This window comes from Furipterus horrens, unplaced genomic scaffold (assembly GCF_987537825.1).
Source record: "Furipterus horrens unplaced genomic scaffold, mFurHor1.1.pri manual_scaffold_5, whole genome shotgun sequence".
NCBI classification, from domain to species: domain Eukaryota; kingdom Metazoa; phylum Chordata; class Mammalia; order Chiroptera; family Furipteridae; genus Furipterus; species Furipterus horrens.
In genome coordinates, this window is record NW_028327175.1 from 135627837 (window position 1) to 135654100 (window position 26264).

Below are 26264 nucleotides of genomic sequence, written 5' to 3' on the forward strand. Positions count from 1 at the left end.
TAGGTCTCAGCTTGAGTCCCACTTCCTCAGTTTCCGTGAATGGCATGGGCTGTGCTCTCTCCTGTTCAGAACAGACAGCTCTTAGGAACCAGTGCCGCCAGATGATAACAACAGTGTCTGCAGGGGGGCCCTTTCCAACTGCAGACCATGCCCTTTTCTTGCTTGTGCCTCATGTGAAACCTATGAGGTAGACACAGGTATTGTCCCCATTTCATTGATGAGGAAACTGAGGCCCAGCAAGGATTCCACCCAAACAGCCTCTAATGGGCTAGTTTCCAAATTCTTTCCTGTGTGAATGTCTCATCTCTCCAACTAGACTGAGTTCATTCAGGGCCAAAGATGCGTGAGCCCTGTGTGTTCCTGCTGGTTGGACACCTGCAAACAGGCTCCAGCTTGTTGGGCCTCCACACAGACCTGCGGGTCCTGTCGACTGGCTGGGAAGCACCCAGCCCTGTTGGTCAGATGACAGGCTTGAGCCGGGTAGAGAGAGAGCCTGGAGCGGGGCCCCTGGTCTGGGGGCCCACCCTGTACGTCTCACTATTTCCTTCTCTCCTTTCTTCCACCAGGGAGCTCAACGGCAACAATATCACTCGGATCCATAAGAATGACTTTGCTGGGCTCAAGCAGCTGCGGGTGCTGTGAGTATGGGGTGCTGCTCCTGCTCATTACCTCCCTCCCACCCTCAACCCTCTGCAATGGCCTTGTGGCTGCTAGGCAAAGCCCTGGCTGTGGGCGTGTAGGGTTGTAGGGCTGCAGACAGGCTATGGAGTCAATCCTGGGACACCCTGGGTGGGGGGTGGGGTGGGAGTGATGCTGAGTCCTGCCCTGGAGCAGCCACTGCCCCCCGCGTGGCTGAACAATCGGGGGTGGTATGGGCACCAGTGGTGGCTGCCTGGCAGGACCTGGGCTGGGCGGAGGGGATGTCTTGTCCACTGATTGTCTCCTGGGGTGACGGAAGACCAAGTGACCCTGAGGAATCTTTAGGTATCTAAGTTTGCTCAGTCTGCTGTAACAAAATACTTTATAGAACTTTATTTTCTCACAGTCCTGGAGGCTAGAGTTTAAGATTAAGGTGCCATCAGGGTTGGTTTGTGGCGAGGCCTCTCTTCCTGGCCACCTTCTTGCTATGTCCTCACATGGTCTTTTCTTGTGTGTGCAAAGAAAGAGATCTCTGGTGTCTCTTCTTATAAGGACACCAGTCCTATCAGATTAGGGCCCCATCTGTATGATTTCATTTAACCTTGATTACTTCCTTAACGGCCCTGTCTCCAAATACAGACACATTTAGGGTTAGGGCTTCAGTGCATTAATATTTGGGGGACACAATTCAGTCTGTAACAGCCTCCATAGTTCTTTTGAAACTGTGTCCCAGAAGACTCCCCAGCAAAGGGCTATCTATCCAAGGCTTGGGAGGGTAGGTGAGTGTGGGAGCAATTGAGGACAGAGGTGACTTCCCTGGGTTGCCTGCCAGTGGCAGATACTGTAGATAGTGGGTATGATCCTACTGGGAAAGGAGCTGTCACCTGCACCTCCTTTGTTATGCTGGGCAGGGGTGAGGAGCGAGGGGAGGGTGTTGATCTCTTCATCTCTCCTTCTTTGATGATCTCCATGCAGAAGCAGCCTGCCATGCATGCGTTCTGATGCGAGCAACATCAGACAGTCATAGGGTCCTTCACCCCCCTATTCCCAGGGTAGTGCAAGGGTCTTGGGGCCTCAGTTCTTTCAGAACTACTGGCTTTGGGGAAGCTGGGGACCTTGTGGCCCATCCTCTCTGGGGTCATAGCTGTCAGCCACCGGACAAGGATCTCTGCTGCTCCAGAACCCACAATCTCTGACCCCTTCCCAGCTTCCAGGAATCTCTTCTGAGCCTGAGGAACCCCTCCCTGCCCCTGGTATGCCCTCTCTTCCCACCCAGGTCTGCAGTGGGAGCTGCTCAGTAGCATAGGCCTTTGGAAACAAAGTAGAGAAAAAGAAGTGTGTGTTGGCAGCTTCTGCCCCCGGCCCTGTCTCAAGCCGCATCTGAGGTCCCTGCGGGAGCACATAGCCACCTGCTAGGGAGGGGAGAAGGAGAGTGCAGGGAGGAAAACATGCCGAACAATCTCAGAAATTACCATGCAACAGGCGATCTGGGGTGAAAACTGCTGCCCGTCAGCTGGACGCTCTGGTTTCAGGGCACAGTGGCGATGAGGAGGTGCGGAGCCCCACGGGGCCAGGTGGCTCAGCTGGCAGCAGATGGGGCCAGGCGGAGGGGGTGTCATCTGCCAACTGCAGAGCGTGCGGCCTGTATGGGCTTTGTCCAGTTGGCACAGGCTCCCCTCCCCCTGCTACTGCCCATTCTGTCCGCTCTGCCCCTTGGAAACTCGCCCTCTGGGCCAGAAAGGGACACGCGCGCCAGCAGCCCAGAGCCAGCCCCTGCTGCCTGCTGCCTGGGCCTGGCTTCCCCGAACGTGCCTTGGAGCAATGACCTGGTCCTCTGGCGTCCAGTGGCCTTCTGCCAGGCAGGTGGCTTCAGAGATCAGCATGGGGCTGGAGCTGGAAGCGCATCTTGCTGTCAGGGCTGGGTGTGCTGAGGAGCCCCTGTTGGGAATCTGCAAAGTTGTGAGGAGCTTTTGTGGGCTCCGGCCAGTTCTCAGGTCTGCACGTGTCTCAGTCACGCCTCCTGTACACTCCCTTGTGCCAGCTGTTTCTAGGAGCTCTTGTCCAACATCCTATAACTGTCTGTGTCTCTGCTTCCCCAGGCAGCTGATGGAGAACCAGATTGCAGTGGTCGAAAGGGGGGCTTTCGATGACATGAAGGAGCTGGAGCGGCTGTAAGTACAGTGGGTGTGGACTCAGAAGGGCTGTGGTGGCTGGCCCTGTGGGGACATGAACAGGCTGAGCCTGGCAGCAAGGATGGGGGTGGGGTGTGTGGCTCAGGGACAGGGTTGCACACCCAGCCTGCCTCCTGCCTGCTGATCGGAGCCAGGGGCAGCTACAGCTGTGGAAGTGGTCACAGCATCATCATGACATCATGGCAGAGAGAAAGCTGGAGACTGTCCTCACCCCACATTCTAAATGCAGCTATTTAGATTTTTTCCCCTGAAAATGCATTACTGCAAAAAATCTGCACAGTACAGAGGAAGTGAGATTTCTTCCTATAATCTCACACCCCAGGCATAAACCACCATTCATTGATTTGTGTGGCCTTTAGGGAGCATTTGTGTGTGGAGGAGACCATCAGGGAAGCCCTTGGGGCCACCTGAGGAGCCATGTTGTGGGTACCGAGGATCATAGCACAGAAACTGGAAGGTGCAGACATCTCTGATTTGCATGGTTTGTTTCTTACAGGGCTTTTGAGTTTGCAGATGTGAACTGATCAAATTTTGCATTCCAGATGGGTGATAATGAAAAAAAATGGCACATGGTATAGGTGAGGTGGGGATGGGCACTTGCATTCAGGGTAGCTACCAATCTCATTTTTCTGCAAAGCGGTTTGGATGGAGGTGCCAAGAATTCTAAAGTTCATGCCTTTTGAACCAGAAATAATCAGAGTCATGGCTAAAAATTGTATATATCAGGATATTCATTGCACATTATTTAAATACAGTAAAAAACTGGGAACAGTCATTCTGGTGCAGACATAAGCCATAAAATCACACTTTGGAAGAACAATTAAGGCCATGGAAATATACACACAATATAATGCTAAGTGGAAGAGGCAGGAAATGACATTTGTGTAAATAAAATCAACTTGCATGTATACAGAATACAGGAGGAGGAAAATAATTGAAAATATTAACTTTCATTGCATTGAATGGTGGGATAAAAAGTTCACTTTCATTTTATTCTGTGTGCTTTTATTTTTTAAATGGATTTTCTTAAAATGAGTTTATAATTATAGCTGCTACTGTTTGCCTTACTCTATGCCAGGCACCAAGATGAGCTCTTTACCACTCCTTCCCCCGATATCTCATTTAATCCTTGAAACAACAGTGGGTCAGTGGTATCTTACAGATGAGAAACAGGTGCACAGAAGTTAAGGCACTTGCCTTATTAAGTGATTACGTGCAGGAGAGGGGATTAGAACCCAGACCATTTTGCCTCCAAAGCCTGAGCTCTTAATGACTATGTCCTAATACCTCACTTTTCTCTTTTACATCAAAGAAAAGAAGGTATTAAATGAAAGGGAAAGGATAAGGTTGTCTCAGTGCCTTCCTACAGCCTGGAGGAAAGTCAAGGTGATCTTTCTTTGGCCTTCCTCATCTGGCCTAAAACTGAGTGATAAGGAGCCCACAGCTGAACAGATGTTTAGTCCTGTGTTTGTTTTTCTTAAAAGGCTCAGGACAAAATATATCATGACCTGACTCTGAGGGCCTGATTTGGACCTAACCCAATTCCAGCTCTGGTACTGCCATACCCTGGAGGAGGAGAGAAAGTGGGGGTTGGGGGTCAGACATGACCCTGTGGCCCACATCACACCTCCTTTTGCCACCTAAGGCTGGGCAGGGCCCTTCTTTATGAGTTATGACTTGTCACTGTAGACTTTGTCCCTCCTGTCCTCTTCCAGTTCCTTTTTTTGTGACTGCTCTGCCCCTGGGGGTGTCCATTGCTCACTGTGGATGGTGGCACCCTGTCCTCTGACTTGCTGGAGACCAGTGGTGAATCATTAATTATAAGAAATTGGGTAAAGTGGAAAATCGCAAACACCATACATACTCCAAATATTTCTTTTTAAATTTTTTTATTTCCCCCTTTGCTCCCCTCTGCCCAGTACCCCCTTCCCCCCAGCAATCCCACTCCCCCTTAGTTCATGTCCATGGGTCATGCATATCAGTTCTTTGGCTTCACCCTTTCCTATATTATTCTTAACATCCCTCTGTCTATTTTGTATTTACCAATTATGCTTCTTAGTCCCTGCACCATTTCCCCATTTCTCCCCACTCCCAGCTGATAAGCCTCCCAATGATCCCCATACCTATGATTCTGTTCCTATTCTGGTTTGCTTAGTTGGATTTTGTTCTTTTCTTTTAGATTCGGTTGTTGATAGCTATGAGTTTGTTGTCATCCAAACATTTCATTTTAAGTTAAAACATACATGTAAACATTTATTGACCTCCCCCTACCTTTTGTTTGGCCAAGACCTTTCTTTTTATCATGAGAGGCTGGTCGGAGTTCTCTCTTGTTTTCCTCACCTAAACCACACATGCGTACCTTGTTTATGACTTTTGATTTTGGTTTCATTAAGGTGCAGTGAGATGTTTAAAGGGCCCTTGAAGAAATCTGGGTGGAGGATTCTGAATACCTTTTATGCTCCTCCGGCCTCCACTCTTACAGGACACAGCAGCCCTTTGATTAGCAGCGTTCCAGCATGTGGCTGCTGTGAACTCCGAGGCGCACAGGTTCTTTTGAATAGCAAAGTGTTGGAAACAGCCTGTCAGTAGATGAGTGGATTAAAAAACCGTGGTTCATCTACACAACGAAATACTATGCAGTGGAAAGAAAGAAGAAGGAACTCCTACCCTTTATAACAGTGTAGATGGAACTGGAGACTATTAGGCCAGGTGAAATAGGCCAGCCAGTGAAAGACAAATGCCATATGACCTCACTTATAAGAGGAATCTAGTGAACAAAATAAACTAATGAGTAAAACAGAACCAGAGACATGGAAACGGAACAGACTGACAGCTGCCAGAGGGAAGGGGTTGGGAGGACGGTGGAAAGAAGGGGAAGGGATTAGTCAAAGAACATGTATGAATTACCCGTGGGCATGGACAATGGTGTGGGGTTGGACTGTGGGAGTGGGCGATGGGGCAGGACGGAGGAGGGCGAAGGGGGAAAAATTGGGGTAGCTATAATAGAATAAACAAGAATAAAATAAAATTAAAAAGAAATTAGCGGCTTTCCTTTTATTGACTCCAAAGCATTCAGCCTAGTTTTCATGGAGACGACTCTCTCTTTTCACACTGGCATTTTGTTTGTTTATGTAACAGTTCATTAAATTATATAATTATAATTATAAGTACCTCTGGCTAAACATGTTTGGAAACAGACATAACTGGTTCTCGTAAGCAGTTGCAAACTCGAGTGCAGAGCAGCAGTGTGCATGAGGTTCTGTGGCCGCAAGGATCGGCATGCCGTTGGCGTCTGTCGGTCTGATGCTGGGGTTGAGGGGACGCCCAGTCACCAGCTGGCTGAGTTGGGGGGGGGGGGGGTCGGTCGGTGTGTAACACAGAGGCGGCCAGGATGGGGAGCTGGAGAAAGGCAGGCTTCAGAACCCCACCACTACCACTCAGAGGCGACTTGGGGAGGCACTCACTTTGGACATCCTAATTCCCTCAGCTATCAAAGAGAGAATGCAACAGAGCCAACAAACATATCCTGAGCACCTCGTAGGAGCTGAGTGAGATGGTGGTGGTGAAACTTTCCCCGAGGGGTTGTTGCAAGAAGAAGCTGGGAGGGTGCGTGCATGGATGTAAGGCCTTGTCATGCTCAAGAGAAGACGCCCACTTTTTGTTCTGCCTCCCCTCCTACGGTGAGGTAGCAACACCTACAGAACGTTTGTTCTGGTGCCCCGCATGTGGTGAGGGATACTAGGGACTGGTGGCCACTGCTGCTACAGTATTATTCTTAGCTACCTGCAGGCCCATCATCATGCTGGGTCTCTCCTTTGGTGTCATTTGATTTTCCACTTTAACTAGCTAGTGGATCCCTTTTCCTTTTAAGTGTTTTTCAGAAATTGGAGCCAGAAGAATGAAACCATCTTGAGGGAAAACAACAAAACAAAAACCAGTGCTTACCAGGCAGTGTAAATACAGCATTAATTTATTGGACGAGGTCAAGGAATGTGGAGCCATCTGAGGTCTACTGTAGCTTTAATGATTCCATTGGTAGTCCCCCCCCCCCCCCTTTTTCCTCCCTAAGGCAGATATGTGTTTCCCTAGGAGCCAGTCCTTTAGATAACACTTCTTCCAGCTGCACTAATTGTCTGTACCATGCTGGGAAGTGGTACCTTTCTCACATAGCAGATGAAGGGAGACCTCCTAGGAGGTAAAGTAACTGCAGATAGTTACTAACAGCCGCACGGAATTACATTTATTCCTCCCTCCCAGCAAAAGAAAACTCCTGCCGAGCTGGTTGATCATCATCTAGAACTGTTAAAGGAGAGGTTATGTGGAATTCAGACTGGGCCATAGCTGGGGGGCGGGGGCTGTGTTTTACACCAGTGCTTCTCCAACCTGGACCAGCACACAGATCACCTGGGGATCTTGCTGAAACGCAGACTGATTCAACAGGTCTGGGGTAGAGCCTAAGACATGGAGGCTCTTACCAGCTCTTGGGTGATGCCCTGCAGGTTCTCCATGGACCACTGTGTGAGTACCAATGTTGTGTAGTTTATAGGTGTCACACCCCCTGCTGGGCTGGAGTCCTACACTAGTGTCAGGGAATTAGTTGCCTAGTAGTCATGGGGATGTAAAGTACAGCATAGGTTATATAGTCGATAATATTGTAATGACTACGTATGTGTGTAGTGATTAAACTTATTGGACTGATCACTTTTGTAAGTTACATAAATGGCTAATCGCTAAGCTGTAGGCCTGAAACTAATATAACATTGTATGTCAACTGCAACTGAAAAAGTTTAGGAAAAATAAAAAGTATTAGTTGCCTGAGGTGGCAAGATAAGCCTGGGTAAACTGTGCGGCTTCCCTAGGACAAGTCCAGGTTCTTTTTGCGTTATATCTTCTCGTCAGGCCACATTCCAGAACCAGACCTCCCATTTCTGCCTGTGTTTATAACACTGAAAAGTTGTCTGTGTACCAGTAGAGGAATTAAAAATGGTGAACATGCTATTTGGTCATTAAAAATAAAGGGTGTTGTTCTTTATTGTTCGGCATGGAAAGACATCCACAAATTGTTGAGTCAGAAAAATGCAGGTGGCCAAATACTTTTTCTTCTTATTTGAGGCTTAAAAAAAAACATTAAGTGGGCATTTCCATAAATGATTTTTAAAAATCAATAAAGCTATTTATGTTGTGAAAAATAAAACCTAAAGTAAAACAACAAAAGTTGCCACTGAGCCAAATGTAGATGGAAGCAATAAAGAATCAAACCCACGTGGCCAGTCCTACTCCATTAGGATATAGCTCACATTTCAAGTGTAGTCAGACATCCAGCTCACACACTGAGAGAGTATTTGAATCAGCGCCTTATAAGTCACGAAGTGTCTTGAAAATGTAAGTGAAGAGGATGACAAGTATGGGAGGAAATAATGGAAGGAAAGATGCTATATTTATGGACTGCCCAGTCCATGGCAGATCCTTGGGGAGGGGCTTTCACAAATTTTCTGCTCTTATCCTCTCCAAGTGTTGGATGGCAGAATCCCCACTTTGTAGATGAAGATACTGAGGCCCAAAGGAGGTAATTTCCCTGGGTTTACACAGTGACCCTGTTAGGATTTGAATCCTGGGTTCTCTGACTCTGAATCCAGTGCTTTCTGAAAAGTCCTCTGCATTTCCTGGATTTCCTAGGCAATTTCCAACTCTTCCTCTCTTCTCTTTTGTAGACGACTGAACCGGAACCAGCTGCACATGCTACCAGAACTGCTGTTCCAGAATAACCAGGCTCTGTCGAGACTGTGAGTGATGCTCTGTGGCCAGAAAGCTCTGTGTGTGCTCTTGCCCCTCACCCTGTGGGAGGGGCTGTGTTTGGTCTGTGGGGTATGAACTTCCCCGTGACCCCCATGTTCCTCACTGGGGAGGAATTGCTCAGGGTAACAAAGGTCAGGCCTTTTCTATAGGACGGTGTAATGTAGGGCATTTCTCCAGGGCAAGCACCTGACAGAATCTGAAGTTCATCCAGTTCCACGTGCTGCTTCCGACGGTGCCAGGTTCAGGGGTGGGCCCGACTTTGCAGGGAGGACCATGCGTATGCATCTCTCCACTGCCTTGGGTCAAATTTTTATACATTTAGCTAAGCCTTCTGGGGCCTATTTCTACTTTCAGCTCAGAGTAATAAGGCCTATAAGCTTATTAACTGTGTGTAATGTGATACTCTTATTTGTTGTAAATGTGCTTCTTTCAAGTTTTAAGGGTAGCGGCCTTTTGATTTGCCAAATGTGTCTGTAATTGTTCTATCATATGTTTCATTCTGTGAGATCTTGGGTTGGACAGGACCTTAGAGGATTTCTAAGAAATCTCTTCTGCATCTCCTTAGCAAAAGGTCCTTTGGCCTTTGCTTGCCTACCATTACTGACGGGAAGTTCACCATCTCCTGGAGCAATCAATTCCATTATTGAAAAAGTCTGCATTTTAGAAACATTTTCTTAGCTTTGAGCCCTGAATCTACTTTCTGATAATTTATGTGTGTTTTTTTCTTCTTCTAGCTTTGCTTTCTTTTAGTGCCTAGAATAATCATAAATGCTTCTTAGATTTTTGAAGGATCATTAGGTTTTTGAATTTTGAGTTGGGAGGTTTTTGAACTCCCTTAGTTTTGTCATTAAACACCTGAAAAATGGCTGGTGTGGCTCAGTGGATTGAACGCTGGCCTGCGAATTGAATAGTTGCTGGTTCAATTCTCAGTCAGGGCACATGCCTAGGTTGCAGGCTGGGTCCCCGGTTGGGAGTGTGCAAGAGGTGGCTGAGAGATGTTTCTCTCCCTCTTTCCACCCCCCCCTTCTCTTCTCTCTGAAAATAAAGAAATAAAATCTTAAAAAATATTAAATATAGAATATTTAGAAAATATGACAAAAATGAAAAAACACCCCCCCCCCCCCCGAAAAACCATGGCAAGCCAGGTGTGAGATGCAGGCTGCGGGCTCTTCCCTGGAGCTTGTAGGACAGCACCTAGTGGAGGAAGAGGCAGCAGGTGATGCTGGTGAGACTGAGGGGCAGGGGCTCGGCCGGAGAGGGCACCCTGGGGCCACCTGCATGCTGAGGGGCCAGTTCCCTCTGCTTCTGTCATGATTTCCAGACCTTTGGATAAGCCCAGTGGTCTCCAGGCAGCTCCAGAATTTGTCACCTGATCCTGCCTTCATGTTTTTGTCTTTAAGATGGAACTCTACTTTTTAGTGTGTTCAAATGGTCTTTCTGGTCACTTCCTGTTTCTTCCTCCTCCTGGCCTGGAGACCTCTCCACAGTGACCCTAGCGATGACCCCTTCTGCTGGTCTTTGCCACCCTTGGGTACTTTTCTTTTCTTTACTTGACCGCTGAAGGCACAAGTACAGTGCCTCCACCCTGACCTCTCTTCACCCTGTGGTCCATGCGCTGGCCCACGAGGCCCATACTGTCACTGGTCACATGCAGGCGGCTGGCCATGCCCTCACCTGGCCCTAGCAGCTCTCGGGCCTGCCGTCCTCTTTCACAGCTGGCTGTTGCAGGCGTTATCAACAGCCCTGCCTCTCTGCAGACTTCATCATGAATGTTTCTTCTCTTGGTCTCCTGCGCTTGTCTTTCCCTTCTCCTAAGACCTCTTAGCTTTTCAGGCTAAGCCCTCCTGGTGCTACGTGCCTGCTTGGGTTCCCTTTCCCTCTGTCAGTGTCCAGGGCGTGAGCATGTGTGCAGTGGATGGTTGCTGAACTCTGGGCTCTTGCTTTGGCCCTCTTCGTTTATTTTATTTAACTTTTATTTATTTAAACATTGTAGTTTTATTGAGGCATAATTGACAAATTAAATTGTAAGCTATTTAAAGCATACTATGTGGTGATTTGATATATGTGCATATTGTGAAAGGATCCCCCATCTAGTTAATTAACAGATTCATCACCTCACATGTTTTTCTTCTTCTTCCTCCCCCTCTCCCCCTCCCTTGCCCCCTCCCCCTTCTTCTTCTTTCTTCTCCTCCTTCTCCTTCTCCTTCTTTTGGTGATATAAGTGATACCATGTAATATTTGTCTTTCTCTGTTGGGCTTATTTTACATAGCATAATGCTCTCAAGGTTCATCCATGTTGTCACAAAGGGCAATATTTCCTTCTTTCTCATGCATAGTACTCCATTGTACAGTATAGACAGTATATATATATGCCACATCTCCTTTTTTAAATTATATTTTATTGATTATGCTATTACAGTTGTCCTGATTTTTCCCTCTTTTCCTCCCAACACCCAGCACCGCCCCCCTCCACTCCTTCAGGCAACCCCCACCCCATTGTTCATGCCCATGGGTCATGTGCATAAGTTCTTTGGCTACTCCATTTCCTATACTGTGTTTTACATTCCCATGGATGTTCTGTAACTATCTATTTGTACTTCTTAATCCCCTTACCTTTTCACCCATTCTTCCACACCCCCCTCCCATCTGGCAACCATCAAAACGCTGTATGCTGTCTGTATACATGATTCTGTCTCTATTCTTCTTGTTTGCTTAGGTTGTTTCATAGTTTTGATCTTCTTTCTCTCAAATAAGTCCCTTTAACACTTCATATAATAATGGTTTGGTGATGATGAACTCCTTTAGATTTTTCTTGTGTGGGAAGCTCTTTATTTGCCCTTCAATTATAAATGATAGCTTTGTTGGGTAGAGCAATCTTGGCTTTAGGTTCCTATTTTTCATGACTTTGAATATTTCTTGCCAATCCCTTCTAGCGTGCAAAGTTTTTTTTTTGAGAAATCAACTGATAGTCTTATGGGAACTCCCCTGTAGGTAAATAACTTCTATTCTCTTGCTGCTTTTCAGATTCTCTCTTTATCTTTAACCTTTGGCATTTTAATTTTGAAGTGTCTTGGAGTGGGCCTCTTTGCATCTATCTTGTTTGGGACTCTCTGTGCTTCCTGGACTTGCATGTCTATTTCCTTCACCAAGTTAGGGAAGTTTTCTTTCATTATTTTTTTCAAATAGATTTCCAATTTATTGCTTTTTCTCTACTCCTTCTGGCACCCTTATGATGTCAATGTTGGATCTCTTGAAGTTTTCCCAGAGGCTGCTTACATTATCCTCATTTTATTTTGGATTCTTTTTTCTTCTTGTTGTTCTAATTGGTTGTTTTTTTTTGTTTTTTTTTTTTTTTTGCTTCCTTATGTTCCAAATCATTTATTTGATTCTCAGCTTCATCCACTCTACTGTTATTTCTCTGTAAATTGTTCTTTATTTTAATTAGTGTATCCTTCCTTTCTGACTGGATCTTTTTTATGCTGTTGAAGTCCTCACTAAGTTCCTTGAACATCCTTATAACCAGTGTTTTGAAATTCTACATCTGATAGAGTGCTTATCTCCATTTCATTTAGCTCTTTTTCTGGAGTTTTGATCTGTTCTTTCATTTGGGCCATGTTTCTTTGTCTTCTCATTTTGGCAGCCTCCCTGTGTTTGTTTCTATGTACTAGGTAGAGCTACTATGACTCCCTGTCTTGGTAGTATGACCTAATATAGTAGATGTCCTGTAGGGTCCAGTGGCATGGCCTCACCTATCACCCAAGCTGGGTACTCGAGATGCAATCTTCATGTGGACTGAGTACACCCTCCTCTTGTAGTTGAGCCTTGATTGCTGTTGGTGGATCAATGGGAGGGATTTACTCAGGCCAGTCAGCTGCAAGGATTGGCTGTGACCACTGACCACCAACCTCTGCCCTCTGTGGGGGATCGGCTGTGTAGGGGCAGGGTGGTGGTGCTCCAGTGTGGTCTGTAGCTGTCCACTAGGTGCACTGGCCCTGGGGTTTTCCTGGTGGTGTAGGGCAAGGTCAGCCCCCACCTATGTTTTGCCCAAGGCCACCCCGCCTGAGCTATAAAGCAATCTGAGATGGCTGCTACTTGTGCTGGGCTTGAAGAGTCCTTTGGAAAGTGGAAAGCCATGCCTGGGGCTCACTAAGGCCAGCTATTGCTTGTTTGATAGGATTTAGAAGTTAGATTGTGACACATGAGCCAAGACCATTCATATGGAAAAGCAGCTTGGCTGGGCCCATAAGTTGGGGCAGAATCTCTTGGGATCTCCAAGGTGAGTCAAACAGCGTTAGCCAAGTTGATGGAATCTCAGATATAGCCCCAGTTTGCTGGCTCTGTGTGGGGAGGCTTTAGAGAAGGGATAATGGCCTCTGCTTGCCATGAGGCCAGACACTTTGATTTCTCTCAGTATGTCACTCTGCTACCCCAGTGCTGGAGCTCAGAGGGAGTGAATCTGAGAAAGTGCATCCATGTGTGGGTTCTTTAAGAGGAATTGCTTGGGGCTCCAGCAGTTTCTTCCACTGACTCTGGTTTTTGCAGCCAGAAGTTGTAGGGACTTATCTTCCTGGCACTGGATCCCTGGGCTTTGGGGCCTGGTGTGGGGTTGGGACTCCTTGCTCCTGAGAATTCCTCCTGAATTTTTATCTACCATATGTGGATGTAGGACCTGTCTGTTCCCCTCCTACCAGTCTGGAGGGATGTGGTTTCTTTAATTCTGTAGTTGTCAGACTTCCATTCAACTCTATTTCTGACATCAGAGTGATGGTTGTTCTGTATTTTAGTTGTAATTTTGATGTGGTTGTGCAAAGAGGTGAGCCATGTCTGCCTATGCTGCCATCTTGACTCCGCCCCATCTTTATCTGTTTATCTTTGCTCCACCCCCCTCCATCCTCATTTTATTGACCTGGGCATCAGGCATTTTAAAACATCTCTGTTGACTCTTCTAGTTGGTCTGGCTGAGGAGCACTCAGGCATTCTTGGTTCCAGAAACAGACAAAGCCCCCCCACCCTGCCAAGGCTGGTGACAGTGTGAGGACAGCGGGACTGAGAGTAAGTGTGAGGGATGTTTCAAGTTCTCTTTAAATATCTGCCTTATTGTTCCACTCCTGCCTGCAAACCAGTGTCCCGGGCTTATGGGCTACATCACAGTTCCATGATGCCTTTGGTGGGCCATGGTGCTACCTCCTACTTTTTCTAACCTCAGAGCTCAAATCCCTACAGTGTCTCAGGCCCGACTCCAGATTACTGGGGAAAGAATCTGCTTGTCTCCTTTTAGGTCAGAAGATCACTCTGGGGCCAATGAGCTGTGTAAAAGCTTGTGGAATCACCTGCGGTCATGTAATGGGGCCTACTTTTCCCTTAGGAGGCAGAGTACAGGGAAAGCAGTGCTTAGCCTTTGCGGTCTGTCACCTGTTGACCTCCCCTCTGCTTTGAGAGATCCATTGCTAATCCTTTCCATTTGGAGCAAATCATGGACTTCCCTGCAGAGGCCGTTATGCTAAATCAGCATGAAAACAAATTTGACTGAGACCAAATGTGCAGGGTAAGGTGTGGTCGCACAGTATATCAGGTGGTGGGGTGCCCGTTTCAGTTGCTTTTGTCTGTGTAGCTTCCAGGAGTTAAAATCCTGTAACTGGTTATTCTTCACTGATATTGCCCCTGGTGCTGGGTTGGTCTGCCAATTTCTTTCCTTAAGCAGGGCCTGGGGCAGAGACGTGACTTGCCTTGGACCACAGAGCAGTTTGGTGATAGGACTGGAATTAATCACCGGGCCTTCAGAAGTCCCTAAAAATGCCTGAAATGGGCTTAAACCTTGACATAGAAATCTTGTTGGGAAATAATAAAACGAGGGCACAGACTTGTTCCTGGCAGCATTGTTTAGAATATTGAATAGAGTATTTCTATATTCAAATATTAAATATTATAAAGAATATAGAAACAACCCAAATGTCTAACCTTGGGTGAATGGTTAAGTAAACTATGCTAAATATACTTGATGGAATCTTTATATCATCATAAAAAATGACCTTTATGAAAGACATAAAGTAATGCATATAAATGTTTGGGATATCAAAAACTAGGATGCAAAATTGTATTGACAATATGACCACTAAATAAATCACTCTAAAGAATGCACACACACAAAAACTACTGTTAATGCCAGCACAGGTTGTTGCTGGGTAACTTTTCTTTTCTCTGCTTCCCAGATGTTCTATAAGAAGCATGTGTTATTTTTATGACTGGAGACCTCCCTGTTTTTATAAGCAATAAAAAGCCTGTGTAGTTTGAGTTCAGGTGACTGCTTGATATGTGATGTTGGAATGCTTCCTTGACCCCCACTGAGCTCTGTTTTCTCTTTTATCAGATAAAGGTAACTTCTACCACACAGGCTGTTGTGGGGGATAAAGAGAGGTATAAGCTGCTCTTGTGTCAGATGTAAACATTGAGGCACATAGCAGGTGCTCAGAAAATGTTAGGTGAATCCACATGGGAATTGCTTCAGAGGGTGGCACACCCGACTCAAAGAGGTGGCTCAGGTTGACCCTGCACTCTCCCTCTGAGCATTTGTCCTCTGCCGGTGTCCTGTCCTGTCCGTACCTCCACCCCCATGGTGATTCAGCCTAACCTTTCTTAACCAGAACCCTCCCCTCGTTCTGCTGGGACCTCCCCCAACAGGTTTTTGGTTTTTGTTTTTTTCCCATGAGAGGCTTAGGTGTACCTGTGAAGGCACCTGCTGGCTGGCCTGCAGGCAGCAGCTGGAGTGTGGTGGGGCACAGCCATTGCACAGGCTCAGGAAGTTGACAAAGGGACTCTGCCAAGCTCAGAGGTTCCACATGTCCTAGAGATGGAGCCAGATGTAAACTCTGGTCTGTCTGAGGCTAAAGCTCATCCTTCCACAGCATCCATCCACCGTCTACTGACCAGCCACTCACCTGCATCCACTAACTGCTCACCTAGCGATCTACCCAGCTGTCCCTCATCCCATCTACCTACCTGTCATTTCCCCACCACCCATCCAGCTCCCACTCATCTGCACCCCACTCACCCATCTACCAGCCACCAATCAATCCACATATCCCTCCTTCCTCCATGTCCTTCCCGCCTCCCCCACTAACAACCTCCACTTGTTCACCTGCCTGCCCCTCTGCTCTTCCACTCATTTACCCACCAACCCCCCATTTACCCATCCAGCCCCCCCACTCACCCTTCCCTTACCCACCTACCAACCCACATATAAACCTACCCATACACCCAGCTCTCCCCCGCTCCACAACTACCTCCCCACCCCCCACTCACGTTTAACCCCTTCCCCCCTTTATGTTCACCCATCCACCACCTGCTCACACATTCATCCCACAGTTACTGAGGGGCCCCTATGGGCCAGCGCTGTTCTAGGTGCTGAGAACTATTGGGATGACAGCTGAGTGAGAGACTGGTGGGGCGCTGTCTCTAGGGCATGAGGGCTGGCGAGATCTTTGAGGAGTGCTCTCTCTGCGAGCCATCTGCCCTCCTCTGACCTGCCAGCAGGCCGGAGTAGAATGAGGGGGCAGACACTTCCCTGGCTGGTGCCAGCTCCCCTGCCAGAGGTGGTTCTAGCCTGGTGGCCTATTACCTGGATGTGGGGTCGGACTCATCACCTGAGGATGTGGCGATGTTTCATGGATGCCCACAGGGGCCAGACGTGTTGGGACCTGACTGCTTCTTTTACAGCAGCAGAACCCAGTCTTCACCCAGGTTTGGGTGTGGAGCACAGTGAGTGTCAGCCCCCCTGCCTCCCTTTTTGATCTCTTTTCTTGCTGATTGCATTCCCTTCCTCATCCACAAGCCACTTATGGAAACCCAGCTCCTCTGGGCTCCTTTTTAGCCTTGAAACCAATATGTGTCCCGACAAGATCAAGCTTTCGTGTCTGTGCTGGGCCTGGAAGGGGTGGGGTTGGGTGATTAAGGGCAGCTCAGGGCATTTTATTTCCCCTTATTTATATCCCTGCTGGAAGGACCAGGGTAACTCATTAACACGGCCCTGGTGGCAGCGAAGGCTTGGCTGTGATATTCTGCAGGAGCTCTGTTGAAGCACGCCTGACCCTGTGACCCCTCTCGCGCTGGGTTTAATTAAACTGTCAGCACTGGTCAGAAGAACAAAGCCTCCTTCCCATCCTGGTCCCCAGCCCCCATCAGAGGGGAGAGGGCATTCTCAGCTGAAGTGAAGAGCTGTTAAAAATGGATGTCTTGCCTCCAAGGGAAATTACCCGAAGCAGGAAGGTGACCTTGCTATTGTGACATGTCCACTCCAGGCAGCAGCTCCGTGGAACTGGACCAGCCGAGGGGCCCGAGTGTGAGCGGTAGGGTGCCTATGGGCGGCCAGGGCCTCCTTCCTGACAGAACTGCCTGCCGCCTTAAGATGCTGTTGCTCACTCTCTCGACTCCTCTTTTCCCAGAAAGGAGTGCCATGAGCTTCCTCTCATGAGGCATTAAGTCTGTGAGGTGCTTCTGGCATTCATGAGAGAAAGAAGCGTCCTCGCTTATGGGTCAAACAGGCTTTCTTGTTGGGGGAACTTCCAGCCCCCTTAACCCACCTGTGTCCTAGGGGACATGCCCAAACTGATTTGAGCTGAAAGCCTTGAAAATTTTTTTAGGGAATACCTAGATTTTGTGGGTCTGGTATCAGGTAACTTGCTGAGGTCTCAGACCGTAAGAATCAGAGCTGAGACTCGAACCTAGGTCCCTGACCCCAGCCCATGCACCCACCTCTAAACCATCAGAACTCAAATTAGTGTGCATGCGAGTCAGCTGGGGGCGTTTATTAAAATGCAGATTCCAGGGCACTAACATCGCATGCCTGAGTGAGCAGATGTGAAGGGCCCAAGAACCTGCATTATTATTAAGCTTTTCTTTATCTGGTTCACACTTTGCGAAACCATGCTCCAGCATGCTTGGTGAGTCTTAGGAGGGGACCCCCTCTTCGGGCAGAGCCCCAGTTTGCCTCTGCTCTGACTGATTTGGTGTGAGAATCCTTCCTGCAGGCAGAAGCTTCACCTCTCTCATCGACGCAGAGAACAGTTTGGCGATTATGAGTTGGCACTCTGGATTCTCAAAGTGCTTTCCAATCGTTAAATCTGTGCCTGCTGTCAAGGCTCAAGTGAAAAAGGCAAGTGTCCCCCTGGGCCGGCCTCGGACCCTCGGCAGTAGTGGGCGGCTGGCCTGAGATTGATCCCGCCCTGTGCCGGAGCGGGCTGAGGCCCACAGCATGGATCAACGTCCTGACCACAGGCACTGGCCCTTGGTTTCCCCCACCCCCACCTCCTGCCTCCGAACTTTGGAGCCTTCACAAATACAGGGGACTCAGGGTTTTGGAGGAGCCTGGAGGGACAAGCAGTTGGTGGGTGACTCCCAGAGAATGAGCCCCACTGGGGAAGCTTTATAGGGGCTCAAAGGAATGAAATGCCGCTCGCCCTCTCCTGTAGCATTGCAAAACTCAGTGTGGAACAGTCTGAGTTCATAAGCACCCAGGAGACTCTGAACAGAGAGGAGTGCGTGGGGGTGGAGGGGAGCTATTGTGAATAACAGGAGAGTGAGATGTCTTAAAAAGTATTTTAAAAATTATATAAATAATTTTGCTATGATGATGAACATTTGGAAAACAGAGATAAGCAGAGAAAGGTAAGACAATTGCTGGGCCCAGCACCTGGAAAGCCCTGAGCCCAGAAATCAGAAGTGAGGGAGGAACTGGGGAGCCTGTCCAGTAGAGGAACAGGGAAAAGATCCTTATGTAATCACATCTGTAAAGCCCCTTTTGCCATGCAAGTAATGTTCATGGTTCCAGGGATTAGGGTGCCGGCATCTTTGGGGGCCATTATTCTGCCCGCCACATTGTGTTTCCCTTTGGAACACAGGTGACCGGAAGCCCAGCCTGTCCCTTCCCTGCCTGGGGCTAGGGAGTGTTGGACACACACCATTAGCCCCTGGGGTTCTGTCCAACAAGAGGGCCTTTGGGCACTTCTCCCAGCTCTTCCATTGGAGTTCAGATCCTTGGCACTGCGTCCTCTTTTCCTCCAATGACCACAGTTACTGACTAGCTGTGGGACTCGGGGCAAGGTATTTAACCTCTCTGCATCTATTCCCTCATCTGTGAAATGGGGGGAGGCTGTTGTGATGATTAGGGGTGGTTTGTATGGTGCACCCAGTACAGGTGCTTCAATACACCCTCATCCCAAACCATCATCCTGGAAGCAATGGCGGGGGTGGCCGGGCATGCCCCATCAGCCACATTACTTGAACACGGAGGACAGTCTGCTGTCCTAGAAGTCTTCATGGGTTGTCCCAAGCTGGTGGGCTTCTCTGGCTCCTTTCTCCTCACAGCCTCAGTGGGAGGTTCCAGGCTAAGCAGGGGGTGAGGGTCCTGATCACCTCGTGGTCTCTTTGTCTCTGAGCAGGGCCTGCCTTCAGTTCCTTTGCCTGTCTTCTCTGAGCGAGACAGAGTTTCTTACCTCATTTTGTATTTAGCCTGAGCTCACTCTAAATTTGGCAGGCAGTTTAGCCTGTTGCCGGAGAGTTTTGCTCATGCAGTTTCTTCTTTCTTTGGTTTTATAGACAGAAAATGAGATAATGACTTCCTACAAACAGAGGAAGAATTTCGACAGCCTCTTCCTTTGAATGCATTCCTCAGGAGCTGACTATAATGTAGAGCTCTTAATTAGATTAACTTAGCAGGAATATTAATGTGAATTTAACTCATTACATTTAGATTCATGATCTATAAGTGCAACATTTAAAGAAATAAATGCTTAGAAACAGTGCATTACCTTCTTTATTAATTCTTGATCAATCTCTACATAATCTAATCTTAATTTTAATGTAGTACTTCTTAGCATTAAAAGTCCTTCTTAGAACAATGACATGGTTTTATTACTTTGGGACGTTAGGTTATCTGGGCATCAGGAGTTCATAGGGATAGCAGAGGTTGTCACATGTAAATATGGTTGGTATTGATATTTCTAAAGGATCCTGAGCTTTAACTGATATTTCTCGAGCTCAGGTCTGCTTCATTGAAATCCCAGTTCTCATTTGTCCTTCCCAGTTTTGGGCTGCCCTGCCTCTTGTCTTAACCACTTTTAAGTGTACAGTTCAGTAGTATTAAGCATACTTACATTATTATTAAACAGAGCGCCAGAATTTTTTCATCTTGCAAATCTGAAGCTTTATACCCATAAACAACTCCTCATTTCTCGCACCCCAGCCCCTAGTAACCATCGTTCTACTTTCTGTCTCTGTGGATTTGAGTCTTCTAGGTACCTGGTATAAGTGGAATCACATAATATTCATCTTTTTGTGACTTGTTTATTTCACTTAGCATAAAATCCTCAAGGTTCATCTATGTTGCAGCATGTGACAGGATTTCTTTCCTTTTTAAGGCTGAATAATATTCCATTGTATGTATACACCACATTTTGCTTACCCGTTCACTGTCATGGACATTTGATTGCTTCTGCCTCCTGGCTATTGTGAATAATACTGCTGTGAATACGAGTGTACAACCTCTACAAGACCCTCTTTATAATTCTGTGTGTATCTCTAAAAGTGGGATTGCTAGATCATATGGTAGTTCTACTTTTAATTTTTTTAGGAACTGCCATACTGCTTTCTCTAGTGGTTGCACCATTTCACCAATACTTATTGTGTGTGTGTGTGTGTGTGTGTGTGTGTGTGTGTGTTATAGTGGCTGTACTAATGTGTATGAAGTAATATGTCATTGTGGTTTTTATTTGCATTTTTCTGATAATTTAGTGATATTGATTATCTTTTTATATGCTTGTTGGCCATTTTTATGTAATCTTTGGAGAAATATCCATTCAAGCCTTGACTGGTGTGGCCCTTTGGTTGGGTAACATACCGTGAAGTGAAAGGTCGCTGGTTTGATCAGGAATCCTGGTCAGGGCACATGCTTGGGTTGTGGGTTTGGTCCCAGGTTGGGGCATGTGTGAGAGGCATTTGATTGATGTTTCTCTCCCTCTCTTTCTCCCTCCCTTCCCTTTTCTCTAAAAATAAATAAAATCTTAAAAATGAAATGTCCATTCAAGTCCTTAGTCCATTTTGAGATCAGTTTATTTGATTTTTTTGTTTTTGAAACATAACAGTTTTTTATATATTCTGGGTATTAACCTCTTACCAGATATTTTCTTGCATTCCATGGTTGCCTTTTCATTCTGTTGATTGTGTCCTTTGATGCACAGAAGTTTTAAAGTTTGATGTAGACCCAAATGTCTATTTTTGCTTTTGCTGCCTGTGTTATATCCAAAGAATCATTGCCAAGTTCAGTCTCATGAAGCTTTCCCCATATGTTTTCTTCTAAGAGTTCTATAGTTTTGGGCCTTACATTTAGGTCTTTGATCTATTTTAAGTTAATGTTTAAATATGGTATAAGTGTCCAACTTCATCCTTTTGCACGTGGATATCCAATTTTATGAATATCAGTTGATGAAGAAACTATTCTTTCACTGTTGGATGGTCTTGGCATCCTTGTCAAAGATCATTTGACCATATAGGTGAGGATTTATTTCTGGGCTTTCTATTCTATTCCATTGGTCTGTTTGTCTGTCTTTATGCTGGTACACACTATTTTGATTACTGTATCTTTATAATATGTTTTGAATCAGAAAGTATGAGTCCTTCAACTTTTTTTTCTTTTTCAAAATGTTTTGGCTGTTTGGGGTCCAGTGATGGCTTTTTACTTGGAAGTGCAAGGGAGCTGTCACAGTAGAAAAGAGAGTGTAGGATCTTAGACCTTTGGATTCAAATGGGGCAAACCTGTGCATAAACACATCGGTGATGATGGGGGCTTGCTACTTCACAAGACAGGTGGTCTTGTTGGTGAGTAGCTGTGATCATTAGGAATCCCCATACTAACCTTCACCGGTTTTCCTGGCATGTTCGCCCAGTGGTCTCAGTGCTGCTTTCTAGAGTGATGTTCAGAGAAGGATGTTTGCTATAGTCAGTGCTTTCACTGGTCATTGTGCATGTTTCTAGGACAGCTCTGAGAGACTTGTTTCTAAGAAGCCATAAGGCTGAAACTGTCTGTCCATAGATCGTTCCTAAGGTTCAGGGCTATCCCCAGAGTCTCTGTGGACCCTCTTGTTCTCTTCCATTTTCCCCAGGCAGCTTGGTGGAGGAGTACCCCAGGACCTTCTTGCCCTCGCCGTCCTGTTTGGCTTGGTTTGCTGGGTGGGCTACTCAAGAGACTCCCTTGAGAAGCATAGAGCCATAGCTGCAGGAAGCTGCTACAATTTAACAAGTAAGATCCCCCAGCTAGGTGGCAGTTTCCCCACCTTCTTTCCAGGAAGTCAGATTTTCCTGACTATAATCAGGGCATCTCTGGATGGATGAGTAGGAAGTGCAGGTAGTAGAGGACTGGAGAGAAAGTGCTCTGAGGGGTTCTGGGGCTTTTTGGCACAGTGTGATGGAATGGAGCACTGAGAGCCAGGACACTTGTGTCCCCATCTGGCTGTGATGCCTTGGACAAGTCATTAGTGTCTCTGGACCCTGTTCTATCATTTTGATTAATGAATTGGGTGAGCATACATAAGGAATGCTCAGCAGATTTGCAGGTGGTACAACACTGCAGATGGGGTGGCCACATCCCAAGATGACAGAAGTAAGGTGGAGGAAGATCTCCATGAACTGAACTGGAGCCAATAAGCTGAAGCAAATTACTGTTAAATACGAAGATGGCTTTGAAAGTGCTACTGGAGAGACCTGGTTTGGCAGCAATTGCTATGAGATGAGCCTGTGACATCAAGCTGAGGATGGGGCACGTGTGTTGAGGTGGCTGAAGGAGTGAAGGTAGTCTGAGGCTGAATTAATTAAGGCAAGGTATCCTCTCCAGGGGAGGGGACAGGCCTATTCTACTATGTGGTGATTAGAGCACACCCAGAGAACGGTGTTTAGTACCAGGACCTATGTTTTATTGTAGGTGGTTGTGGGAAAAACCACCTACAATGGGAGAGGGTAGTTAACATCAGGAGCCTTGTGGAAACTATTTTAATCTGAGATATAGTCAAGGGTCCCGAGGCTGTTTGGTACGATAAAAACAAATGTAGAGGTACTCTGAGGGTAATTTTCAAATCTGTGTGAAAGACTCTCAAGAGGACAAGAGAGCAGTTTGTTCCAGAAGCGGAACCGGGTACTGTGGGTGGAAGGTGTCGGGAAGTGGATTTTGTTCGGAACACAGCAGGCTTCCTGAAGCTGGCTGCCAAGTGGCGGCTGCTCTGCTTGCCACCTCATCCCTGGGAGAGTTCATGGAGTGGCGCGACTGTGTGCCTGAGACCATGGGGGAGGCTGGCTTGGATGGGCACGGGCGGTTTTAGATGCAGAGCTGTCTAATCAGGGACTCCTGGAGGACTTGCGAGCAGGGGAGGGGACCGGCCCACATGATGTTTGGGATGGATAATCTGCTTGCAGACACACGAAACTGGCAGATGGTGGGAGCCTGGGGGGCCCCTAGCCCGGGCCCCAGTGTTGGAAACGACCCTTTACAGCGAAGTGCTTCCAGCAAACTGTGTCACAAAATATTTACCAGACCCCAGATTCTGGCTCACATTTTTGAGTCCAATTTGGAACAATAAATATCAATGACTAGCTTTGGAAATAGTGTCTGATCTGTAAAAAGATAGAAGGTTTGTCCTTAGCTAGAGGTGCTCAGAGGAGTGGCTGTCCCCAAGGCCCCCACCCCATGGATGAGCAATGACTCATTTCTCCTTTGAAGTCCAGGCTTGTCTTTGAGCCCTGGTGTTTACACCCTCTGCTCCTTCAACAAAGGGCCTTCTGTCGGGAAATCTAGGAGGCCAAGCAGGGAAGGGTCAGAAAAGGAAGGTATTGACTGAATACCAATAAGAAGGGGAAGTGTGTTCATGGAGGATGAGGGGCGCCAGGCAACTGGGGACCCACTCGTGCTGTGCAAACAGAGCGGAGAATGCCCTTTAGTGGGTGCTTTTTACTAAAGGCTCTGGGGCCCTGGTAGAGGTGGGAGTGGGGACAGAAGAGAGGGAGGAAATAGCTCACAATTCGGAGTTGAAGCTCAGCCCCTTGTTGGGGAGGGGCGGGCCAGAGTGCTGCAGGGTAACAAAGAGGCAGTGAGGACTGGTGACAGCTAGTGGGAAACACATGGCAACTAATGGGGCAGTAATGGGTGGGGAGGAAACCTGGGAAAAGCTGGTACAAGAAAGCTGGCACATAAATTCTGGTGGTGTGACACCCCCCTTGGCAGGAGGACAGGGGCCACTCTTTCACCCTCCCCATAGACATTCTGGCTCCCAGGACTGAGGCCGGGGTGAGGGTCGGATGGAAGGGGAAATGCCCCACAGGGCCCGGGAGAGGAGAGCATTCTCTGTGGAAGCCAGTGCCCTGAAGCAGAGGTTAGAGTTTTCCATCGCCACGAGTAGTGGAGGGGTAATGCGACCCTTGTGCAAACCTCCCACCCCTGCTTGTGTGATTGGTATCACCTTAGGGCACTCAGCCAGGCCAACTCTCGAGAGTCCCCAGCTGGCCATTGGAGCCAAGGCACCAAGGCCACATGTGCACACAGAGACCTGCCCCCGAGGCCCTCCGAGGTCCTTGATGGAGACCCCGGACCTCAGGGTTTCATGTTCACTGCCCCAGAACTCTGCCCACCTCTTCTTGGAGACTCCAAGGGACATGTCAGCTCTCAAAGGGGACAGTATTCATTAGCTGGGGGCTTTTGGAGGAAGCCATTTACCAGTTTGTAGTTGGACTTTTATGGCTTCTATGAGATTCCTGGAACCCAGAATATTGATGGGAGTTTTAATTTTTTGTCACAGACCAACCTTTTTTGATCAAGTTAATACTCTTTTCTTAGAAAACAAAACAAAACAGTCCTGGCTAGGTGGCTCAGTTGGTTGGAGCATCATTCCATACACCAAAAGGTTGCAGGTTCAATCCCCAGTCGGGGCACATACAGGAGGCAACCAATCAATGTTTCTCTCTTTCTCTCTCTTTCTCAAATCAGTAAACATATCCTCAAGTGAGGATTAAAAAGAGAAAGAAAAAAAAAACAGCAAAATGTCTTTTTATCTATTTATTTGTGTGTATGACCAATTCTCCTCTTTATAACCTTTAGGAAACATTTAGGAAAGGAGAGGAAAGGGGCACATCTGTTCCCAGGTGTGGGTCTAGAGTGTTATTAAGGGTTGCCACATTTGATGGGGACACATTGGGAGCCTCTCTCTAGGCTTCTGCTGTGGGCAGAATTTTTAATCCAATTCATTGTTGATGTTTGCAAAGCAGCAGCTGGTTTTAGGCCCCTGAGCACTTGCAGTTTCCCCGAGTGTCCCTCTGGAAGGCGGTGGGCGTTCCGGAGGTGGCCCTGGCCTTGCTGCCTGGCTGAGAGGCAGCCCTCCTCCTGAGTGTCTCTTTCCCCGGCTTGGCAGTGGGGGCCTGGGATCTGGCTTTCTCCTCTGGATGGAGGGATTCCTTCGCTCACCCAACCAACTTATCACAAGCCTGCCGCATGCAGTCATTTGTTGGGTGTGGGGTTATTAGGGTGAATTAGAACGGTGAAGAGCTTGGCTGGAGCGTTGAGCGCTGCTTCTGTGGTTGCTGATTTCTCAAGTGGGTGATAGGCGTAAGCTGTGAGAATTTGATGGCTGGTTTGCAGCCTGGCTTTTTCCCTCCCAGTGCCCATGAAATGAAAGAAGGAAAACAGAATGTGAATAGAACGAATAGAAATGAAAAATCATATTTCACAGGGACAAATACACATACATCAATTATCCAGCTGGTCAAACATGAGCTTCCCATGCTATTCATCTTCTGTTTCAGATACATTGAAGTGGGGTCACTACACCTGTGAATCTCTAAAGGCAACTGGAAAACAAATCAGTTTCCTACAAGTCATTAACTCCACTGATGGGAAACAAAGAACAAGAAATCATTCCTGGCAGCTCCTTGTAGTAAACGGTGTGAGCAAAGGCTGGAACTCATTTATCGATGATTTTTAATGGCATCTTTCACAGGCTGCTGGACATGGTATGAGACCTCAGCTGTCCCTCAGGGAAGGCTTTGGACAACTGGTCGCTTGAACATTGACCACAGACTGCAAATGGCTCTGCCGCCTGGGCTCCCTGCAGGCGTGCCTCCCTTGCTGAGATGCGCCATCTGTTGATGATGGAGGTGCATGCAGGTGTCAGCTGTGCATTTCTGAAGGTGCAAGTGACCCGGAGGCCTGTAGGGGGCTGTGGGGGGGCCACCGTGCAGTTTCCATTTGGATTTTCTATGTATCCTCTGGTGCTGCCGAGATAACCGGAGTTAAGGATCGGACATATCACAGAAGTTAAGAGTTTGGACTCTGGAATCCAACAGCTCAGCTACTTACTACCTAACTGACCTGGGCAAGTGGCTTAATATTGCTTAGACTCAGCTTTCTCATCTGGAAAAAGGGCACAATAAGAAGCTATTTTAAATTGTTGAGCCGGAAATAAATAAGAATTCTGGTCCATATTTTGTGGGGTAAACCATCAAGAAACGTTAAGCTTACGTTTTCTTGATAGTTCAGTCCTGGTCTCTCTAGCAGTAGGGAGTGCAGGAAAGAAGAGGAAAACACCTGCATTCTTCATTACCCAAGAACCA

General features: G+C 47.3%; 1 protein-coding gene across 1 annotated transcript in view; it reads left to right on the forward strand.

Annotated features, from left to right (window-relative positions):
• SLIT1 (slit guidance ligand 1) overlaps positions 1–26264 on the forward strand; it is a 158539-nt gene that overhangs the window by 17205 nt on the left and 115070 nt on the right. Inside the window, exons 2-4 of the mRNA XM_090277906.1 lie at positions 567–638; positions 2739–2810; positions 8543–8614. Coding sequence (XP_090134032.1) covers positions 567–638; positions 2739–2810; positions 8543–8614 — 216 coding nt within the window. The remainder of the gene's footprint in view (positions 1–566; positions 639–2738; positions 2811–8542; positions 8615–26264) is intronic.